General features: G+C 39.4%; 2 protein-coding genes across 2 annotated transcripts in view; both read left to right on the top strand.

The window, feature by feature from the left end:
• Positions 1-11,387, top strand: part of lama4 (laminin, alpha 4) — a 60,069-nt gene extending 48,682 nt beyond the window's left edge. The window contains exons 23-32 of the mRNA XM_017438873.3: positions 917-1,081; positions 1,256-1,409; positions 3,091-3,284; positions 4,130-4,319; positions 4,427-4,582; positions 7,819-7,978; positions 9,287-9,414; positions 9,538-9,631; positions 9,847-9,966; positions 10,795-11,387. Coding sequence (XP_017294362.1) covers positions 917-1,081; positions 1,256-1,409; positions 3,091-3,284; positions 4,130-4,319; positions 4,427-4,582; positions 7,819-7,978; positions 9,287-9,414; positions 9,538-9,631; positions 9,847-9,966; positions 10,795-10,940 — 1,507 coding nt within the window. The 3' untranslated portion in view covers positions 10,941-11,387. The remainder of the gene's footprint in view (positions 1-916; positions 1,082-1,255; positions 1,410-3,090; positions 3,285-4,129; positions 4,320-4,426; positions 4,583-7,818; positions 7,979-9,286; positions 9,415-9,537; positions 9,632-9,846; positions 9,967-10,794) is intronic.
• Positions 11,388-14,377: 2,990 nt separating this feature from the next.
• Positions 14,378-15,195, top strand: part of tube1 (tubulin, epsilon 1) — a 28,032-nt gene continuing 27,214 nt past the window's right edge. Inside the window, 2 exon segments of the mRNA XM_017438870.2 lie at positions 14,378-14,531; positions 14,653-14,726. Coding sequence (XP_017294359.2) covers positions 14,507-14,531; positions 14,653-14,726 — 99 coding nt within the window. The 5' untranslated portion in view covers positions 14,378-14,506.

The following is a 15,195-nucleotide window of genomic DNA, read 5'->3' as shown; positions in this document are numbered from 1 at the left end:
AGCCGAGCGCGCACGGAGAGAGCCGAGCGCGAGCAGTTTGTCAGAGTTGAGTGGTCTGTACTCTCAAATCAGTGTCACTGCGCGCTCAACCTGGTGGCACGCGCGCTCAACTTGGTGGCACAAAAGTAACCCCATACACCACCACCTTCAGCTCACAAACTGTAAGAGAAAAACAAAAATAAAATTAACAAACCAAAGCTAAATATGAATAATAGTGAGTTAATATTAACAAAAACAAAAAATATAGGCCCTCCAACTAATGCACACACTTAAAATGGTTCTGGTCAGTCCATCCTATCACGTGTAACACCGTCTGATTATGGCGAACCAAGTAGGCTACAGAATCCAACAAATGTAAGCCGAAACAGAGCGTGAACAGAGCCGAGATCAAATGACCCAGGACAGACAGAGCAACAAAATCCGAGTGAAGCAAAAAGGTACAGCAGAGCACAACAAAGCAGCACTTCTGTAGACTACACCACATGAGGAGATGAGACAGTCACGCCCTCCCTAGGCAACAGGTGAATCACATGCCAGTTACGGCCCAGAGGAAAGTGGAAAATATGCCTTAGTTTTAGCGGACACCACACCATGCTGATCGCTAACCATGCAGGTGATACGTAGTGGAACGCTGATCAGATACACACTGCAGCACTGCCAGGCAACCTGGAAGTCAGAGTAAACAGGGGAAGATGACATCAGAAGAAACATGCTCCCTTATATAGTGCACTCTCTACTAGCAATTGGTCAGTCAATTTATAACACTGCAGCCAGCTTTGAAAGCGGGAGTAACAGTCATACTGCTACACAAAGAAACTTCTTCAAAACATCTGTCAGACTTTTGTCTTTTGCAATGTGTTTACTGTTCATTTAAGGTTATTAGGCTGCTTAACTCTGGTCAAACTGTTCACCTCAGATATTCACTGTTAGTGGACGACAAATACAAGCTGGAGAAGAAACGTCCATCGTCGGTCACAGTGTCCTCATCAGATTCTTCTCCAAAGACCTTCTACTATGGAGGGTCTCCTAGCAGCAGCTTCAAGAACTTCACAGGCTGCATTAGCTACGCCTACATCAACAGGTAAATCCCCAGTGAACTGTTACCACACCTGAGACTTGCTGATTAACAAAGACACCTTCTTTTTGTGTTTATAAAAACACTCACAAATGAAACTGTTAGCAGCATGTTTCAGGACACTGAGTTTGTTGCTATGTAAGGATGCTAATATGTTGGCACTCTTTGTTCTGTCTGTAGACAAGACCAGGACATTGAGGCTGAAGATTTTCAGAGGTACACAGAGAAGGTCAAAGTCTCTCTGCAGGACTGTCCAGTACAGCGCCCTCCTGCTGCACTGCTGTCAAGGCAGAGGGATAGCACTTCTAGAGCCAAACACAGTCAGTCACAGAAGGTAAACCTTTGTGTACATAAAAAACAACTTGAGATGTTTTCTTGGTTTGTTCAGTTGGTTGGCTCAGTTGCATTACATTTTAGCACTTATGGTTACAATGACATGAACTATGAAGCAGGATCAACAGCTAAAGGTACTATCTCACTAGGCTGGAACTGTTGGAGGCTAAAATTTGGAAGAAAACTTTGAGAAAACATGCAGTTTTTTAGTTGGAGTTTCACTAAATTCTGAACATTTGTGACCAAGCAACAAGTAGGCCATGCAGCCATGTTTAGTGTGGCCAGTTTTGTTTTTTTTTAATGTCTATTTTTGTGTGTGCAGAAAAATGTATTTTGGGCCATGCCTTTTATTGCCTATTTCCACCCTCCTCAGCCGCTTTGTACCCACCTTGGCAGAGTGGTTAGACATGGACATTCAGAGCTTTAGCCTCAAATGTGGTTTCTCACAAGGAAAGCTCCTATGCAGGTGTCAAAATATACCTCTAGAGCTCTAAAATTACAAAAATTAAAATGAGACTCGTTTCAGACGCTGCAACAATTCTTTGACTGTTTTACAAGAAAGTTTGTTGTACAATTTTTTTTGAACATGTTTAAAATTTCAGCAACAACACTGTGAACTTCTGGAAACTGGGAACCCTCACAGATGCTTTGATACATTTTGGAGAGTCACTCGTGAACGCTAGTACTAGTCAGTCCAGTCAGATACTACTTTTAGATGGCTATGTTGGGCTTTAAGTCAGGATTTTCAGTATATATTTTAATTTAATAGCCTATGAATTTTAATCTCATCCTCTCATTTGACCAAAATTATTATTATTTTTTTTAATTATTAATGAAATTACATCATTCTCAGTATGAGAAATATACTTGGAAACTTGAACAGACTCGAACATGCTTGAACATGCTCACAAACTTTTTTCCTGTCTTTGCCCTGCTAAAAAGCTGCAGTTAGACTACATTGCCATCAGAACCATAAATTAAGTTGATGACGTAGAATTGGCTGTATATGTATATTTTGTCCAGATTTGGTGAGATATCCGTTAAATAAATAATTATATTTATTTGATTAGTAACTTTTTATATTAGATAATATTTAAGTAATACAATATTCATTTGATTTGGACATTGAAGTGGTTTGCATGTTATGGGACAAAGTCAGCCCCAAATAAAGTCCTCGAGGATAGAAAAAAGGTTTCAGCTCTTTCTGTCTTGCACTAAACAGCAGCAAATGTAAACTTACCTATTTACATAACTAACAGTTTTCTGCAATGTTTCTCTATTATCCTGGTTGTAGAAACAATGTTTAGGATTTTATGTTCCTTACTTTTCATTAATTCATTTTGCTTTTCTTTATGAAAGTCTCAAGGTGAGCTAACGTTTTCTTTTTTTTTTTTTCTTTTGGAACTTTATCTGTTTAATCAATGTATTTTGAGCAAGAAACAAACAGAAAGTTTGAGCCAACAAAGTAACATCACAGCCATTGTACCTGTTTTATTGGTTTTGTCAAGCCAGACTATAAAAAGAAAGCTCTGGTAGACATACATATTGCTTATATGCAGTAGACCATTTAAAATATGGGCTTTTGATTATGTTGCTGTTGTTTTATGTTTGGGGTTTGTTTGTTTGTTTTTTCATTTAACTGCAAACAATGTGGGTTAACTGATAAGTTAATTCTTTTACAGGTTACCAGGGATAAGTTCAGCTTTCCTCTAGACCTGAAAGAGCACAGGAGTGATGATCAGGATCCATTAGAGCCACACACTGAGTCCTGTTACCTCTCCTCAAGTCCAAGAGCAACACGCCAAGCCTTCCACTATGGTGGCATTGCCAACAGCAGGCAGCATTACACAGACCTCCCTGACTCTGTCTCTGAGAGGTAGGTCAGACCCTGAACCCTCTCAGCATAAGCACAGAGTTATTAAAGGTCAAAGATTACTCCTTTGTTTTGGATCACCACTGAAAGGCAGGTGATAAAGTCTTTGTGCATGTGTCTGTCTATTAGCAAAATATTTCATGAACTACTGGACAGGTCAATGAAACTTTTCAGGAATTAATCATTGGATGTACATCTACAACTGATTAACATATGGAACTAGCCCAATTCAGGATGGCCACCAAAGCTAACTGACCTTAGAAAACACAAAAATGGTTATAACTCAGTTAGCTATAGAGATATTGCGCTAAACCTTGACGTGAGACTAAGTCACAACACATACTCTATTACTAAAAATGCTAATATTTGCACAAGCGTTTTGCTTCAAACTTCAGCATTAACTGTAGGAGTCAACCCTGTTTGTGAAATATCTCATGAGCCACTGAAAAGATTTTAATTAAACACTGAAAAAGTCATCATTGGAGGTACATCTACAACTGATTAACGTTTAGAGTCAGTAAGGTTTAAGATGGCTGCCACAGTTAGTTGACATAAGCAAACACATAAATAACTACAATACTTTGCAGATATTGAGGTAAAATTTGATGTGTTAGTAGCTGAGAGTTATTCACAACACATAATTTGAGCGTGAAATCACATAATATTGCATGAGATCACATGTACTGTAATTTTCAAGGTTTGATCAAAACAGCTACAACTCCATCATTTCTCACCTTAACTTTAGTCCTAAGCTCTGGCATGAAAGGCAGCGGGTGATGTGCATTTGTTTAAAGAAATCTTGGCCTGTTATTTATGCATGCAAAACTAATGCCTCTTCCATTATCCAGGTTCAACCTTTCCTTGTCCCTAAAGACCCGGTCTTCCTTTGGCCTCATCTTTTATGTGTCTGATGACCAAGAGGACAACTTTATGGTTCTGTTCCTGACCCATGGAAAACTTGTATACACATTCAACGTTGCAGACAAAAAAGTTAAAATCAAGACTGAGGAGCGATATAATGATGGTGCATGGCATAATGTAAGTTTATGGAAGTACTCTGCCTGTATGGCATGTTTTCACATGATCGGCAGCTGTTCCATCAATTCTGTTTTTAAATTAAAACCCCTGTTCTTGTTCTGCTGAAGATCGTTTTGAGCCGTGATGGGAGTTTTGGTCAGTTAATAATCGATGGGCTCACAAAACTGGAGGACAAAGTTCAGAGAAACAGCATTTCCTGGGGGGTCAGGGGCTCCCTCTTCATCGGAGGAGTTCCCCCTGGAAGAGCCCAAAGGAATATTCAGGTAGATACAGTTTGGTAAAGACAAGAAATGTGTTGTGAGCAGTGGCAATTTGAAACTTGTGTATTCAACCAGGATCTTTATTTTTTATTTGTTGTTTACTCAAACCAGAGTCTAGTATGTGGCCAAACCATCCTGCTTTGACATTCCTAATAAATACAGATAATTAGTACCACTGAAATAGAAATGTGCTGGAATGACCGGCCACAGCGAAGTCTTTGGTACTAAATTTGTTTCACCATCTTGGTAGGGGGTATTTGGCATCCTTAGTCATTACCTAACCTAAACTTCAAAAAACGTCCATGCTATTTAAGTGTTTCTTTGGAAATACTAGTCTAATACTTTGTATTACTGTACCAGGGGCTGTCGCTCTCTCTAAACTAGACAGCTATATTGACTGTAAATCAGAGTACATAGGGTTGGTATAAGTATTAGCAATATTTTGTCTTGATTGATTAACTACAGACACTGGTAGCAGGGCTCTGGTTAGACTAAGTAGACCTATAAAGTTCCTAATTACTTTAAGTGCAGTTATGTACTCGCCTGGCTAGAATGATGACATCACTAGGTAATTTTATTATGGTAGTGGTAGCCCACTGGGTTAGTGTTTTGCTGCGGCTAACACTCTACTGGGCTTGGTGGGAGGCTCATTACAAACTATTGTCCCCTGTTTTCACATTAGGCATGATTTATGTTTATTTGCTTTTCGACTGATCACACAGCCACAGCATGATCAAGATGTAAATGTGTAGCTTGGTAATTTAAACAGTACACCGTGAAAGGTATAGCACATAACAAGCTGGCAGCCAGAGATCTCACAGAGTGCCATCAGCAGTCATTATTGTATTTCTATTTCAGTGACCTTTATCCTATAATACTATTTCACAGCCAACATTATGACTAGACTAGACTATCTCAAGTATACTAATGAGGGTTTCATCCCACCTCTGCACCTGTTCTTACTGGCTACTGGAACTCATAAGGGGCCGAGTTTAGGTGTGACTAGTAGGGACATTCCCACCCTGGAGTTCAACCTGTCCACCTTCCTGTTAACCATATAGATATTCTTTTAATGTCACATTTATTTCACTTTTTTTTTGTCTTCCCAACATTAAAATTAATGTGTGGTCATCTAAGACCCTCTTCACATTGAATGATGACATCACTATGCTCACCTTGACCTATACAACCTAGAACATGGTTGAATAGCAGCAAATTTGGAAAATGGTCTTCAGTGTGAAAACAGTTGTGATGCACTCTTAATATTTGCCAAATAGAGAGGGACAAATGTGTTAGTACCCTTTCATTAAAAAAGAAAAACCCAAACAGGTCACTGAAGTAATTTGAAACTGACAAAAGTAGTAAAAAGAAATTATTTGCTAAATCAAATAATCATGATCAACTAATCAACTCATGAAAATTACTTTTGAACTTTTTTTCAAGAGATTTTTCTTTAAAAACAACGTAATAAAACTGCCTTTGACAAAAAGGATCCTTAGAACAGACTGAGACTAATTTTCCCACAGGGACATGTTAAACTGAGGTGTGTCATGTAATCAGTCAGTCTGACTATTTAAAAGGGTGACAGGTAGTCACTGTTCTGTTTGGCAACATGGTGTGTACCACACTAAACATGGAGCACAGAAAGCTAAAGACAGAGTTGTCTCAGGAGCTTAGAAAGACAATTATTGACATCATGATAAAGGTAAAACGTATAAGACCATCGCCAAGCAGCTCAATGTTCCTGTGACTACAGATGCTCAGATTATTCAGAAGTTTAAGGACCACAGACAGGGCTGGAGACAACCTCTCTGAATGTGGCTGCAAGAGAAACATTGACAAATTGTATAATATGATATAATATATATAATATGAATGGTGACCAAAAGAACCCAAATCAACTTCTAAAGAGATTAGAGGTGAACTCAAGGGTCAAGGGTCATCAGTGTCAGATCACACCATCAGTGGCTGTTTGAGCCAAAGTGGACTTCATGGAAGACAAAGAGGACACCAAATCATAAGCCAGGCTGGAATTTGATTATAAGCATATTGATAAAACAACAACACTTCTAGGAGAATGTTCTTTGGAATAAGACAAAATTGGAGCTTTTGGCCACAAGTCCCACCAGCTCACAGACCCAAAAAATAAACATACAAAGAAAATAACTCTGTACCTTCAAGGAAACATGGAGGAGGCTCAGTTTTGTTCTGGAGCTGCTTTGTTGCATCTGACACAGGCTGTCTTGAATCTGTGCAGGGTACATTGAAGTCTCAAGACTATCAAGGCATTTTGAAGCCAAATTTGCTGCCCAGTGTCAAAAAGCACGGTCTTGTCACAGGTTATGGGTCCTCCAACAGGTTTATGACCCAAAACACACATATAAAAACACCCAAGAATGGCTCAGAACGAAAACACTTCATCATTCTGAAGTGTCCTTCTGAGTCCTGATCTAAATCCTGTTGAACATCTGTTGAAGGAGCTGAAACCTGCAGTCTGGAGAAGGAACCCTTCAAACCTGAGACAGCAGTTTCATCAGTAGGACTAGACCAAAATACTTGTGGACAGGTGCAGAAGTCTCAGAGAGAGTTACAGAAATCATTTGATTGCAGTGATTGATTCAAAAGGTTGTGCAACAACATATAAAGTTAAGGGTATCATTCATTTTGTCAAGGTCTTTTTGTTTTTCCTTAAACCAAAATTCAAACAGCAGGTTTTTCTTGTTAATTTCTACATCAGCAAGACACTCACCTTCACCCTCGCAACGCTTTATTCTTCTGTTTTGACACAACTGTTTTGGATTTTTTTTTTATGTGCACTATAAACAAAAAAAAATTCAGCAAGATCTGAAGTTCTTATAAAAGTAGTTAAATGACTTTTTTAGTAAGGAACAAGAGGTCCAAATCATTCTTATAAAAGGGAGTTTTTATTTAGGTGTGTGTTAAATGATGAAAATGTATCATTTTTACATAAAGCTCCACATGTCGTGGCAGTCAACACCACAATACTTTGTGGAGTCTTGGTTCGATTTTTTTCATCTACTTTCCAGAGAGCTAAACATTTTGAAGTATGTCTCGGTTCTGAATCTTGGAAAAGAGAGGGACTTAGCAGAACTATATGTGTTTCATATTTGTGAAAGATGTAATTGTTTGGTCTGTGAAGTTAAATTATTATCTGCCTTTTAATAACTCTGGAAGCCTTCTGATGTTTGAGTACACTCCTGTTTGTTTATTCCCTTCAGAGAAACTCTGCTTACAGCTTCACTGGCTGTCTGAAGAACCTTCAGCTGGACGGACACCAGCTGTCCTCTGTGGGGGAGACATTCGGGGTCACTCCATGCTTTGAGGGACTCTCTGAGGCTGGAACATACTTCTCAGAAGAAGGAGGATATGTCGTTCTGGGTCTGTTTCCAGCTGCTTTACACAAGTGTTTTCACCATCAGTTGCGAACAGTGAAGTAATGAATTTCCAAGGTGCTGTTTTTGTGGAATTGCTTCAGCTAAACAGTCACACCTCAATCATTCAATATTTATCACCTGCCACTTAAAGTGAAGGGGATATAATTTTTTTGGCAGTGTTTGTGTGTCTATCTGTTAGCAAAATATTGCATACACCACTGGATGGATTTTATTGAAACTTTCAGAAGGTTTCAGTAAACTTTCTGAAAAGTTTTACATCTACAACTGATTAACTACCACCACTAATAATCATTACCCATCATAGACATTGCTACCTCAACAGATATTGAGGTAACATATACTGTATCCCATACTATATCAACAATTATTATATTGATTTTAAATAAGATAGTCTACAAAAATAAGGCAAGTTCCTTTGTTAGAAAAATAAAAGCTTATTTTTGTGGTAAACATACAGTCTGAAACTAGAGAAACAGCATTTTCTGCAAATAATGTAGTTTGAATGCTGAGGGCTGAATGCCTTTGCCAAAGTTTTGTTGAAGAAGCTGAAACTGATTTGCTGAACAATCATATAAAAAAGTTGAAATTTGCTAAACAAAAGCTAAATCTAGCAAAAGAAGAAGAAAAAGAAATAAAAACTAAAGGATAAAACCAGCAAAACAGTAGCCTAAAGTTCAAATCAGCAGAATGGAAGCTGAAAAACTAAAAATTAAGTAACTATGCTGAAGTTGAATTCACAAATCAAACAAAAAGGAATTTAAGTTTTCCAATTTTTAATGAGAAAAAAAATTTGGAAAATTAGTTAAACATTTAAAAAAAGTGTAAAAGTTACAAAAAACAAAAGTCATAGCTGTATTATCCTGAATAAGCTGAACCTTTTTTTTATATTTGAGTGGTTAAAGTAGCTGAAAGTGTGTTGAAGTAGTTGCGGTCCAAAAAACATACAAAGAAAATACAAAAAGGAAAATTTTATGAATGTTGACTCAGCGTTCACACAATAAATGAAGTTTTTTAAGTATGTCACAAAAAATATCCAATAAACTTATTTGATCTTTATGTTGACCTAGGTATTAGCATGCAAGCCTGTGCTTCATTATTTCAAAGGGGTTTTTATGTTAATAATTTGACACAAATTGGTTGTGAAAGCTGCAGACCTCTGAGCTAGAAGATGGGCCGTTAAACCCACTGTGTTTTGTGACATGCACACATAGCAGAAAATGGTGTTATTGTGTTCAAGAGTGGAGGACTAGCAGAAACATCTAAGTCCTACTTTCTTTCTGTCCTTGTTCAGATGAAACATTTGAGCTGGGGCTGAGGTTTGAGCTGGTCATGGAGGTGCGCCCTCGTGTGGCATCAGGAGTGCTACTGCATGTGCGCTCAGCAGAGGGCTACTTCATCATCTACATTCACCAAGGGGTGGTGAGCATACAGCACTGACTCAGTCAAGATGCTTTAACTCAAGGTTATGTAAATGTTCCAAAGCAGAGTTCTCTGCCAGATAGATGTAACATGATTTTTTTGTTTGTTTGTTTGTTTTCCCAGGTGGTTGTTCTTGTAAATGATGGCAAACACGAGTTCTTTACAGAGGTATCGCCAAGACAGGGTGTGTGTGATGGTTCATGGCACCGAATTACAGGTGAGATTTTCTCAAACTGTCAATAGGAAAAAGAAACTGCACATCTAAAATGAACAGGAGAAAAAAAAGGGCACATAAGCGAATACTGCTGTTGGTGCACTTATACAGGACCTTTACACAAAAAGGAAGACTGTCAAAATGATGCAAAGTCTCCTTTATGTCTTTTTTGTCTCTTAAAAAAATTAACTTTAGTCTGACATGTTCTCTACCCACAGTGATCCGAGATAGGAATGTTGCTCAGCTGGACGTGGACTCTGAGATCCGCCATGTTGTGGGGCCTGTGAACTCCACTTCCACAGACACAAGGAAGCCAGTATTTATTGGTGGAGCTCCGGGTAAGAGAGCGACAGCAGCTTCTCCTGAGGTTCCTTAATTTAAAGCCACATTTCATACCTGCCAACGTGGGAGCGAGCGCGTGAGAGCGAGCGCGTGAGAGCGAGTGCCAACGGCGCGAAACGTAGCTAGGGGGGTCCGGGGGCATGCCCCCCTGGGAAAATTTTTTAAAATAGCAGTTGAAAAGTGCTCGTTCCTGCATTGTGGAGCTAGAATTTTAGAAAAAGAGAGTTGCTTATGGATCACTTTTATGCCATGAAAAATTGAACACCCTACTATATACAACTAGTACTATGTACTGAAGTAAGATTTTAAAATCATGCTGTAAACTAGATGTGTATAAGAAAAATAGACTGATAACAACTTCACCAATGTCCATACTGTATGTATGCTAAGTTTCATATTTCTTTTCTGTGTGCACTTACTTTCTGTTTGATCCTAACAAAATCACTCTTCCATGGCAAAACCCACGATAGTTTCACTTTTCAAGAAGTTTTCTATTCACTCTGCTCACTCAGCTGAAAATCAATAATGGCGGCTATTTAAAGTGGTGGCGCAGGCGCATTATTGAGCCAAGCCAGACTGACTGGCTGCTTGCTCATTAATATTCATGAGGCACTCAGCCAAAGGGAATGTGCTGCCGCCTGGTGGAGATATTGGTGTTAACAAAAACAAAAAAGTTTGACAGCTGTCAAAATCGTGATATTTGGCTATCCCGCCGCGCCTAAGGCGGGATGTGGGTCAGGGGGGCTGAAAATCGGGACTACCCAAATCGGGTGAGTTGGCAGGTATGACATTTTTTTTCCTCACTGATGTTTCTTTTTTTTCAGATCTGTTCCTCCCAGACAGCATTGCCACCAGGAAGCCCTATGTGGGCTGCGTGAGGAACGTGACCCTCAACCAGAGTCAGGCAAACTTCAGCAAGGCGATTCTGGTCAGTGGAGCTGTCAGCATTGGAACCTGTCCAGTAGCATAGTTTTATCATTAACAGTCCCAAAATGGAACTGACCATCATTTTAGAATGTGTTTGTCTTAAACGTACCCACTAAAAGTATCAGCTTCTGTTTTCATTTGGGTTAATGCCTATTTTTGTCTGTAATGTTTTGTTATTTTTACTATCAGGTTTTTTGTTCTTGTATCACCCAGAATAATGACCAAAACATTCAAATTAACATAATCTTTCAAAATTAGAAGAGAGTACAAATAAATCCAAACTGTATTATGCTGTAGAGCTTATCTAGGAAGGAAACCTCCTCCTCCAGTGCATGAAATAAAAACACAAACATTTTATTTTTATCCTACTGGACAGCATGATCACTTTTTGTCATCTTTATGACATTATTTTTTATTACAAACTCAAACTGAAAGCATTACTGTTTTGTACTGTGTCATTTTTGTTAATAAATAATATTTTACATCCATGTCAGCTTGTTTTTTTCTGATTTATTTCCAGATTATCAGAAGCCTGATTGCAAAGGGAGTTTTATTTACATTACAGTACAAAATAAGAAAATCTAAAGAAGCCTGTTACTGCATTTTTGTCATTTTCATTACTAATAGTTTTTTTTAAGACACCCCATAACTTCAAAAGTACACTGAAAGAGGTGAACAAGTTGGAACTGACAACTTGTTGGAGTAAATGGTAAAAATCCCATCTACTGTGCATTAAGTGTATATGCCTATCATAAGATAGACTTGTGGTTTGTTTGAAACAGTCTAATAATTATCGCCCACTTCCACAGGCGAAGGAGAGATAATGTTCTTGCCCGTGTCTGTGTGTGCATGTGATTGTGTGTCTGTCTGCTAGCAAAATATCTCATGAACCATTGCACAGATTTTTATGAAAATTCCAGTAAAATTGCAGCAGTTAGCTTTTGGAGTCCACCAAATTCAAGATGGCTGCCACAAACATATTGTCAGGAGTCTGGAGTTTTTGTTTTTTGCCTGCTATTTCCACCTGAGATCCAGCAGAGGGCGCCTGTCATCAGGAGGAGCTACCAGCAGGTGGTTCTAATAATCAGCTCATCAAGGGAGGCTTAAAAGGGCGCTGCAGCCAACACTTCACTGTCAGAGCGTTTTACCTGTATGGTATGTGAGTTACCTCTAGACCAAACTAACTTCTTGGACTTTGCTTCATCCAGCCTTGTTTTGTTTCCAGGTTCCATAGTTGAGAGACTTAGACCTTCATAGACCAAGTGCCTTCCCTGACTGAACCCTGCTCACCCTCCAACACCACTGGATTACAAACTCAACTGGATTCCACCCCAACAGGACTCAGACTTGTACATTGGACTCCTCCAGGAAAAGTCATCTTCAACTTCCAGTAAGCATTACCTCTGTCAATAAAATTATCACCATCAACAAACAACCAACTAATCCTGTCTCCCATCACAGTTGCTGCTCCAGTTTCTTTGTTCCTGGCTTCCAGTACACTATTCACTGTGTTCAATAAATCTTTATATTCCTAATTCCTGGCTCCTGAGTGTGTTCTGCATGTGGGCTAAATCCCTGCCTAAAATCATGACACATCTGACCTTAGGAAAAAACAAACATTTTATTTCGGTTGATCTTAAAGATTTTTAACTACGATCTGTTGTGATAGTAGCCTCTCTGCTGGGCTGCTGCCTGAGCCCCAAGTTCCCTGTAGTTCCAACCCTGTACCCTGTACACCCACGACTGTCTCCAACAGCGACGACACGCTCATCAAGTACTCCCGACAACACAACCGCCCTGGGCCTCATCAGGGGAGGGGATGATACACCTCATCCTAAACGTAGAGAAGACTCAGGAAATCATCATCAACTGCTCTCGCTTACCATCAGAAGGACCAAAGTGAAAAGGGTGAATGGTCACAAGTTTCTTGGCTTTCACATCTCATCAGATCTGAGCTTTTCTGTAACCACTGAAGTCATGGTCCAAACAGCCCAAAAGTGACTGCTCAGGAAGGCCAGGCTGGGTCGTCGGCCCCTCATGCTGGCCTGCAGGGGGCATCTCTGTATGGTACGGCAACACCACAAAGGAGAAGAGGAAGGCTCTCCAGAGTTGTCAAAACAGCAAAAAACGTAAATCTGGACTAATCAAAGACTGACTTCCCCCTGCTCACTTCCTCCTCTAGCACAAAAACACTCCAAACAATCTGAGGAAGAGTGGAGCAGACAGCATCGTAACACACAAAAACAGGTTTCATGAAAGCGTCTTTCCTACGCAAACCAGTAATCATGCTGGATGACAATACACTCAATGTGCAATACTTACTTTTTTGCTGCTGTATTAAATGCTATTATGTCTGACTTGAAAGCTCTGCACAAAAATTCCTGTGCCTAAACCTTGTGTGTAAGTGCAAATAGACTCTTTAGCTTTATCTTATGAGACTTCATAACACATAAATCAAGCATTACATATTGTATGCTATCTTTGCTTAAATCTTTGGTCTTACCTCTCAATGTCAGCTCTGTTTGTCAGTTAGCAAGATATATCTGTGGAGTTTTGGGTTTTTGTTTATTATTTTCATGTTTGTGTTCAGTTATCCTTGTCTTAGTTTAGTTCTTGTTACTGGTGCCTTTGTTTTTCTGTCACCATTCACTCCCCCTCAGTTTCTCTCTTGTCTCTCTGCCATGCCCATCTCCACCTGTCAACAATTTGTATCACTCACCTGTTCCACCTTACCTCATTATTTTCAGTGTTTAAAACCTGGTCACTTTCTCCACTACTCCACTGGTTCATTGTTCTGTCTCGGTTCTGCTTGTTCCTGCTCCTGTCTGTATTTTGGTTTCTGCCCTTGTTTTGGATTTAGTTTGTTTTAGTTGTGTTGCCTTGCCAGCTTTTGTTTTTGATTTAATAAATTATAGTTTTTCTTTTAGTGCAAACATGATCTGCGTTCTGGGATCGACTCCGTTATCACCGCACCCGACAATCTCATGAGCTACTGAACGGTTTTTAATGAAACTCTTAAAAATTATTAATTGGCCGTACAACTACAACGTACTGATTAACTTTTGGAGTCAACCCAATGGTAGATGGCCGTCCTATCTAACTGAACTCAGCCCCCACAAAAATGTATAAAGCTCAGCCATTGAGCTAAATTTTTAAATAGTAGTAGTGGTGGTGGGCGATACATTTCTTCCAGGAATGCTTGGCCTTTATTTCATTTACTTTGTTGTAAATACTATATGTTCTATTATTTGGCACCTAATTTTTGAATATTTTTGTTCACTTAAACTGTTTACATAATGTGTGGATGTAGAGCAGTGCAAGAATTCACGCCTCAATGAGATAATAGCAGACAGGTCGCCTAAAGGCTTTAGCTTTAAATGCTAAACAGCTAACATCTGTGTATCTTACGCAATTGACGTAAAACCTTACAGCGTATGGGGTTTCCATGGCAAACACGTGATCAGCACCCGTCCAAACATGGCAAAAGCGCGAGAATGAAGAGGCGTTTAAAAGTTACTATGTACAGCTGTTTCAGAGGCAAATGTCGGTAGAAATGATAAAAAGTATGGCTTAGGGGGGGTTAAAACGAGTCTTCCTGTTGTTGCTGCCATGACACAGTCAGTCGTGGTCCAAGGTGAGCGGAACTCGACAAATTATTTAGAAACTAGCTACTTTAAGGCGTCAAGTTCTGTTTTGTGTTAGCTTAATGCATGCTAGTTTTTAGTTTGTAGCTAAACTGGTGTGCTTTTCCTCAGTCGGACAGTGTGGAAACCAAGTCGGCTGTAGGTTCTGGGCTCTTGCTTTGCGCGAGCACGCACATGTCAATAAGGTAAGTCCGGAGCTGTGTGAAGCTGACACCCCACCCACGTCAAAAAATCCAGCAAATAGTCTGAATGGTTAGTGCTCCGTTTGTGCAGGTTTGTGCCGTTAAAATTTTCATTTGTGCAGCTTTGGTTTCTGAGATATTAAAAAATATTTTTAGGTCATCCAGAGTTCACCATCCCCCAATCTTGCTCCAAAACAAACCAAAGTAGGCTAGTTCGTTAGTGCTTCATTTGTGCAGGTTTGTGCTGTTAAAACTGTTGTTTGTGCAGCTTTCGTCTTTGAGATATTAAAAGTTATAATTTTGGCTGATGACATCACCATCACCCCGTCTTGCTCCAAAACAAACCAAAGTGGGCTAGTTCGTTAGTGCTTTGTTTGTGCAGGTTTGTGCCGTTAAAACTGTCGTTTGTGCAGCTTTGGTTTCTGAGATATTAAAAAAAAAAATTTAGGTCATCCAGAGTTCACCATCCCCC

This window comes from Kryptolebias marmoratus, linkage group LG19 (genome assembly GCF_001649575.2).
Source record: "Kryptolebias marmoratus isolate JLee-2015 linkage group LG19, ASM164957v2, whole genome shotgun sequence".
Taxonomy (NCBI): Eukaryota; Metazoa; Chordata; class Actinopteri; order Cyprinodontiformes; family Rivulidae; genus Kryptolebias; species Kryptolebias marmoratus.
Note: the sequence above shows the minus strand (reverse complement) of the source record. Positions and strands in the feature narration are given on the sequence as shown.